The sequence below is a fragment of the Botryllus schlosseri genome, chromosome 1, assembly GCF_051294905.1.
Source record: "Botryllus schlosseri isolate E-star chromosome 1, Bs_hap1, whole genome shotgun sequence".
Lineage (NCBI taxonomy): Eukaryota > Metazoa > Chordata > Ascidiacea > Stolidobranchia > Styelidae > Botryllus > Botryllus schlosseri.
Window position 1 is genome coordinate 36,331,693 of NC_137236.1, and position 8,411 is coordinate 36,340,103.

The following is an 8,411-nucleotide window of genomic DNA, read 5'->3' on the forward strand; positions in this document are numbered from 1 at the left end:
ATACCCTCAATTACTCGAAGGGGGCCCAAAATTCTTTCCCAAATTAGTATAAATTATGGAGTTTTTGGGGAGATTTTTGCAATTATAAAACAAATTTTTCTCGCTCCGCGCGATTTTGTTGCCAAATATCTCGGTCTTGGGTACAGTACCCCCCTAATGCCGGCGTTTCGGTGTCAGCCATTTTCTTGCCACGATGCACCAAGACATATACATTTTTAGGCCATATGTAACATGTGACTCCAAGATGTGTGCCATAACGACCGGCTGCGAGAAAATCTGGACCGGAAAGAACTGCCTTTATGGTGATAGAAAACTTTGATATATATACATAGGCCTATAGGTGTAATTGTTCATAGGCGCCTAAATGGCTGGCGCCGAATGTTCATGTCCTGGCAATCTGAGCCCCACAAGACAAATGCCTACCAGCAAGGAAAATTTAATTGCCAGTGATGAAATACTAATTTGAAATCGTGTGCGACTTTTAGTTTAGTACGTTCGGGCGATTTCAATACGTTTTGTCATAGCAGACAGGAGGTCAGGAAACTATGTCATGTAATGAAGGTATTACACCGCACGAATATGCTTAATTATTATTTACGGGCCCTGCAGTTTCCAAGACCCCTAATTCAGCTCTACCGAGAAATCTGATTACGTAAGCAGGGATGATAAAAAATTGATAGCAACATATATGTAATTCTCGATCATATTGACCGATTCAATCATGAATTGCGCAGCCCCCTAGAAGTTCAGTTTACCACCCTACGGGGGCTCAAGACCAACTTTTTATTTTTTTTTTGGGGGGGGGCGGCGAAGTGCTGTTATGGCCCTGTACACTGTAAATATTTTAGTGTCTTTAAAAGCATAAAAGATATCACGTTTCATGTTCAAAAAGATATCACAATAAAATGTGCTTGATGCTGTGTATATTGTGATTTAAGATTTATGTGCTTTATATATAGTGCTTCATGATTCAAGCGCTATCTGAGCTGTGCTACGGCTTGATATGGATTACTAAATAATCTGGCGTACTCGACGACTTATCCTGTTCGAAACCAGCAATATATGAACATTTTACTATAAACGAAACAAGTGATGTGCATGCTTTCAAGAAAACATGTTTTCAAAAAAATGCACTTGTAGACATTAAACGAAATTTACAAATCTTGCACATATACCTGAATGTATAGCATAGAGGCCAAGATTGAAGAACAAACTTGTAAATTAACGGGCTAAGCAGCACTGAACTATTTGACAATACTTCCATTATGTCATGTGAAGTCATGCCAGACGTAGAACTTCAGAGGTGCAAATAAGTTATAGTACTTACTGATATCTAGATGTCATGGCCAAAGTGGGTGATATCTAGATGTCATGGCCAAAGTGGGAACAAGTATAGACAAAAGATAAGGGACACCGAACCATCAAGTTCCTGGGATACTTTCCATACTAGATTGCTTGTACAAAAGCCAGCACTAGAACTTCAATAAATACGAGGTGGTGCAAATTCAAAAGTATTGACTGCCTTCACAGTTAGATGCCAAGTTAAAAGTAGGAACTAACATAACGAAAAGATAAGCGACACTGCTGGAATATTTGCAATGTCAGATTACTTGAACATTATATGACAAGACATGAGTAGAATTGCCAACTTCAAATGCGAATGGACCAACGAATGATTGTAAAACCTAATGGAATGCTAACAAAGGTCTTCTGCTGCAGCAGACTGTTCGAATTTATGAAAAAAATCAGATAGTTTGGTGGATACATATAGATTATTCTTGTCACCGACAACGACATACTGCACGAACTCCAGGAGATGGAATTCTTTGGGCTAAGACAGGTCCCAATATAGATATATCGACTTTCCATTAAATAAAAGGGCAAAAGAACATAAAGATAATCAGTTTTGGGCCCTTGTTAAGCGCCTCCAGCGTGTACGATCGTGGGCGTCTTCGGGCGATAGCCCGCGTTGCGCTAGCTCGTTCTCTATTATCGAGCGCCATGTGGTTCTATTCTAGCCACCTCTGCGCCATGGCTCCGTCGGAATGTGGTTGATGATGGCGGCAACTTGTTGATCGTATTGATGCCGCACTAGATGACCGATTAGGCGGAAGCGTCGTTCAGCAGCCAGCAAACGGCATGGGAACGTTTTTGTGAGTTTGCGCAGTGCATTGGTGGATATGTGCTCCGGGGGGTGGATGTCGAGTGCGTAGCGGAGGAGTACATCGTAGTTGGCGTTGAGCGTCTTAGCCAGCTTTTCTGTCAGCGTGAGTGCTTCTATTCCGTAGAGAAGAGCCTGCTCGACAGTGGCACGGAAAATGCGGGTCTTGAGCTGAGATGAGGCACTTGAGTGGAAGAGGCCATTTCGAGGGCCATGGGTTTACCGCCCCTGGTCTGCACAATCATCTGTGTAAACAGAAGGTGCTACGAAACTCATTGACATTACAACAATAATGCTCACAATAAAAACCTTCTTAAGGTCATCATAGTTATCAAGCTATTGTATGATTTTCAAATCATACATTCGTTATAAACTGAAAGTTATATTAAAGGGGCACTGCGCTCTAAAAATGATGTGGTCTCGAATTGAAGGTAAAAACGAACAAAAATTTTTGGCCGCGGCCATTTCCTTCAGAACGCCACCGTAATGGAGCTGCAATTTATTGAAATTTCTACAAGACCAGCTGCCGCGGCTGCTTAACCCGTTACATGGCACGATATCTTCACCGTCGCACTTGCTCGACGCGATTAGGCAGTCAGGCAGAGAACGAATTTTAGATAGTTGTCAGCCGATGTTACGAAGGAAATGTGTCTAAGTTTCGTTCTCTGCGTGACTGCCTTATCGCGTCCAGCAAGTGCGACGATGAAGGCATCGTGCCATGTAACGGGTTAAGCAGCCGCGGCAGCTGGTCTTGTAGAAATTTCAATAAATTGCAGCTCCATTACGGTGGCGTTCTGAAGGAAATGGCTGCGGCCAAAAATTTTTGTTCGTTTTTACCTTCAATTTGAGACCACATCATTTTTAGAACGCAGTGCCCCTTTAATCTTATAAACAAGTACCTGTTGTACTGATAACGCAGATATTGCGGTCTTCTTTTTCGAGTTTATTCTTAGATCGGTAACTTGTGATTGTAATTGTTGCAGCTTCACTTCATCAGTATTGGACTGAAAACATTGAATAATTGAGGGGTTATTATCAATCAAATTCAATTCAGAATGGAATTGCGAGTTCGCATTTACCTCAAATATCTTATCCAATATGAGCATCATTCTTTCGTAGAATGTTCTGATCTCTTCAACTGTGGTTGGTGCCATCAAATTCCAGTTATCTTCCCTTACCTGTAAGAGAATGCATGTGTCTAAGAATGATTAGAATATGATCAGATCTATGAATATATTCATACAACGGGGTTGTAATGACTCGATTCGAGTCGGACTCGAGTCACGATTTTCTGATGACTCGACTTGACTCGAGTCAATATGTGTATCGACTTGACTTGGACAATGTAGCTGTAAGCTTCGATCACTTTGTTTGCGGTCAATCTATTTGTGAGAGAACAATCGAGGCTAAGTGAAACGCTCGACCATTGAATGATTGGTCACTTTCAAGGGTTACACCAGCGTTTCGCGAACCATCCGAGCATAGCAAGATACAGTGATAAATATCGACACCGATTACTTGATGACTTGAAATTGGCTAGTGAATTTTGCTCATGAGTCACGAGTCAATCCGCATTTCTGATACGCCGAGTCAAGTCAAGTCATTTTAGCTAAGTGACTCCAGTCAAGTCATGACTCTAGTCATCCTAACACTGCAAGATACTATTAAAAGTGAGGAAAATTAGTATATCATAAATGCGAACCATTCGATATCACCAAACAGAGTTATAACTAGGGCTGTGCACAATGATTCGAGTACTCGAATCTGAATCGAGTATCAATTTTAATGATTCGAGTCGAGTAGTAAAATACGATTTTTTCGAGTACTGAAATTATGAGCTCCTCGCAACTGAAAGTTAATTTGCTAACAAGAATTATTGGTCTGATACTATTTTCCACTGATGAAGCCTTGAAACCTTGATTGGCCGTGTCGCAGCATACGAGACATAATATAAAGCTACGAACGTTACTGGAAATAACACATTTCCGAAGTCATGATCATCCCACAACATTGTCAAGAAGCGCAATGAAATCGGTATGGACGAAAAAATACCGAAGTATCGTTAATGTGACGGATAACAGGCATTATGTTCTTCGTGGTGGCATAAAAGGTGCATATTTGGACTTTGACATGCTACATTCTGTTGTGACGTCATAATGAGTGATACTCGAATACTCGACTCGAAGCATTTTACGTGATTCACAATCGAATCACTCAGGTACTCGATTTTGCCCAGCCCTAGTTATAACAGTGGGTTTAACAAGACTTTATCAGGAAACTGAGCAGTCAACACAATGACTCAGACTCGGACTTGAGTCATAATTCCCATGACTCGGACTCGAACCTCTGCTTGATGACTTTGACTCGATGGTGGCAATTGAAAATGACTCGACTGGACTCGAGTCAAAATTAAAAAAGTGACATTGACTTGCGACTCGGAGTCTTGTGACTTGGTTACAACCCTGCCATACACATACAGTGAAGAAACAGCCTTGGCACATAACCTCTATAACAAAGCAATAAGAAGTTGTCATAATTGCATGCATACTCACTAGTCTGATGTCACCCATGGTAGGGAACGTTCCAAGAAATCTTTCTTCGTTAGCTGAGAACGCCGGAGTCCGTATTGATGCTTGAATAGAGACAAGCCTTTGTGCCGATTGCGGTCTACATAAGCTGTACGAGTGTACGTGATTCGAGCGCTTGCTGAACTTTGAAGCTGAATACCAGCAAGGGCATCAGAGCAACGAGTTCAGGGTCTTTGGGACTGCACGACGGCTGCAATATTGATGGAAATATAAGATAGAATCTTACTAGAATTATGCGGATAAATACCATAACATCCACATGGAGATCTGCATTGGTTGCTCCGGCATCTCCCCGAGATATGAGCTGCAGACACAGACAGTTTAGCTCAATTCATAGCAAAATATTACAAAATAATGATTACCGGTATTGGCGTGGCTGAAGGTCCTATATCCTCCCGGACTGATGGCTCTATGGGTAGGGTGGTATCTGACTGCGCGAGTGATTCTACATCGATACGGAGCGACTCATCCACAGGCAACGTGGTGTCCGACTCTGCGAGTGACGCTGATTCACCGCACGGATTGTTTGGGTCTACGACTGAGAAAGATTCATGGCGTGTATTGTCTGGACCTCCATTAGTTGCTAGTTCCTCCCATAACTGTAACAACATGATTTAGTTGCATGAACGGAGCTTCCATAGTTAATTAGCTCGTACTTCTTGTAGTCTCAACAGACGCCAGACGGTACGTCATTTGCCAAAGGTCTTTATTACGAAGCTTGGTGAAAATATCCGAATCTAAGTCATTCTGAGATATGAAATAATTTTGAACATAACATTAATTGACAGAGCTTGCATGTATAAATCAGACTTGACGTTTCAGCAAATGTTTTGTAAGCCGATCTGAACTCCCAACAAAGGGGCACAACCAATAACAAGACTGTCCGTTAGACATTTATCAAAAGTACACGCTAATAATAACCTAAGCTGCATAGTAACCATTCTAATAGATCACAATTGGCACCAGCATTCAACCAACTCCACACAAGATGTACTGAATATAACTGCACAAGCTGCCTCGATTAGCTAGTTAACAGGGCACATTGCTGAAGCTATATTACATATATACTTACCTTCCAATTTCTGGACGTGCTGCCATGAAATACCGTTACTCGCCAAGAAAGCTTCAAAATCCGCATGCTGATTCCCTGTCATCGCGATCACACCACATCGCAAAAGAGCGAGAAATGGCCGAAAAAAGAGGAAGTTTAAGAACAGCACTAAAGGTCACTCCCGGTCGTGGCGCTTTAGCACGATATTGTGCTGCCACAAGCGGCAGATTTGGCGATTGCGCTTTATCTCATTTACAGTGTATATGACTATTATCATATCTATCACCCATAAAGGAATAACGGGCTTGGCAAAAAAAGGAAAGCCAAAAACTGAAATTCAAAGAAGGTTTAGACTTTAGAGCACTAAATATTTGTATCCTGGAGTCAGGGGTAAACCCGTCCTATTAGTTTTTTAAAGTCGGTCTTATGAAAAAAACACGATACACTCGGTCAAGGGCGGGCGAAGTTCAGAAAAACTGAAAAACGCTCACCATCAAGGCTATTTAAGCTGCACATTAACAAGCACGCTGCTCGCAAGGCAGCGGCCAAGAAAATAAGCTGTGTACCATTGCATATACATTTCAGAGCAGTGGTTCTCGAAGTGGGGGGCGTGAAAGCAACAGAAGGGGGTGGGAAGCCAAAGTTTAATGAATTTTTTTCGCGATCCCCGTGATTGACACCCAGCTTACAGTTATTGCTCTGTGTATTGTCCGACTTTGCTATTTCAGAATTCTCTCATCAACAGCCATACCCTTCCATGCCTTCAAACTATCCGTTGGGATTGCTAGCATTCTGGTAGCACTTCTTAATATTTGAAGAGCTTCTTGGAGGTACAGAACTTCAATATACAATTAAATAGTATATTCATATTGAAATGAACCCGAATATTTTCGGCTGACACTCGTCAGGGGTAATCGTCAGCAACTAGTAGAGAATTGGAAAGAACATTGTATATCAACAATCGTATCACAAAATATGACGTGTGTACCACCTAAAAATAGTACATTGAACGCTCTCTCATTCGAAATTTCATGCTGGTGACGTCATATTTTGTGATACGATTGTTGATATACAATGTTCTTTCCAATTCTCTACTAGTTGCTGACGATTACCCCTGACGAGTGTCAGCCGAAAATATTCGGGTTCATTTCAATATGAATATACTATATAATTCTTAATATTTTGTGATATCATTATAATGGGGACGCGGAATTTTCCACTATCATGAAGTTTGAGATCCACTGTTTTAAAGTCTTAATAGAAGAACATGGATAGGGGTTTAAAGAGTTGAAAAGTATCATGCTTAACATGTTCATATGACGGCAAACAGATATTTTTTTAATTAAACGTCACTTTGTCATTACCTAACATCAACACATTCACTGAGCAGCATTTATTAACAATGAAATTTAGAAATAAAACCAAAATACGCTGGAGAATATAGCTAAAATTTTACTCGGCCCGCCAACGTATTTTGTAGTTCTCATTTGGCCCGCGGAGCAAAATAATTGCCCACCCCTGGTCTACAGTCACAATAACTCCATATATTAAAGACCCTTGAATTGTAACTTCACCTGTAACTTTGTGAGGGTCCATCGGGGTCTACCAGGTCAATCCCGCAGATGAGTGGGTTCCCTCTTCAAGCAGCTTGCTGTGGATTGCATAGATCTTCCCGCTGCCATGGCCAATAACATCGCCCAGAAAACGATGGTTAGCAACGTCTTCATATTCGACCCTCACATGCAATGGTTTGGAACTGTCGCATTGCGATCTTATACAATAGTGCAGTGCTTCCAAAACATATATGACTAGGGCAAGTTTTTGCAACTTTTGTAACTTTTTTTACAGCTTCCTAAATACTCGTAAGATATGTAGAAAGGCTTTTGAAGGAATCTTATAGTGCAACTTTTTGCAACTTTTGTCCATTTTTTCCATGCAACGTTTTGCAACGTTCTCGACTTTTCATGAAAGTATTTTCGATTTTGGTGAAATACACGGCCAAATTCGACTGAAAAACCGTAAATCAGCACCGAAGTAACGCTTTTACGGGTATTTCGGGAGCTGAGCCGAAAAATGGACCTTTTTTTTAGTCAACCGAGCAAAATGTGGTCAAAATGCAACTTCTGCAACTTTTCAACTTCTTTCAAAAATAAATGCAACTTTCCACGGATTTAACTGCAGTAAAAACTTGCCCTATTTATTATTCATCGCCCCTCTGTCAATCTCAACATATCTTTATCGCCCCGCCCTGAAGACTTGAGATCATCAGCAGGGTTATCCATCTACCTTACCCGAGTATTCAAGTAGGTTGCATCCATTTGCTGAAATATTTTCGTTTGCATACACATCCCCCGTCCCTCCAAATCGTCCCCGGGGGATGATATCGCATATTCCACTACAACAGTACATCGCTAATATTTGGATACGCGTTGCAGTCATGGGATTTCCGAAAAGGACATCGGTACCAAGGTACTTCTGATTATTTGTATATATGCTAATCAATTAGTTATTGCTTACTGTTTTGACCACTGCTTACCAAAGTTGTCTTGTATTTTTTGACTACTACCATTTGCATAGGTGACAGGTTATCAGGAAATAGTATACTTACTTA

At 41.1% G+C, this 8,411-nt stretch overlaps 1 protein-coding gene across 2 annotated transcripts; it reads right to left on the minus strand.

The window, feature by feature from the left end:
* Nucleotides 1-4,723: 4,723 nt before the first annotated feature.
* LOC145448510 (uncharacterized) lies at nt 4,724-6,066 on the minus strand. 2 transcript variants are annotated; one of them, XM_080326920.1, is made up of 4 exons: nt 5,822-6,066; nt 5,112-5,348; nt 4,997-5,053; nt 4,724-4,939 (listed from the first exon to the last, which is right to left on the minus strand). In XM_080326920.1, exons 1-4 carry the CDS (start codon nt 5,885-5,887, stop codon nt 4,829-4,831), a joined length of 471 nt encoding a protein of 156 aa, XP_080183046.1. In that variant the 5' UTR covers nt 5,888-6,066; the 3' UTR covers nt 4,724-4,828. The 2 variants fall into 2 exon arrangements, with proteins under 2 accessions (XP_080183046.1, XP_080183039.1); XM_080326913.1 differs by having other exon boundaries at nt 4,724-5,053.
* Between the last annotated feature and the right edge of the window lie 2,345 nt (nt 6,067-8,411).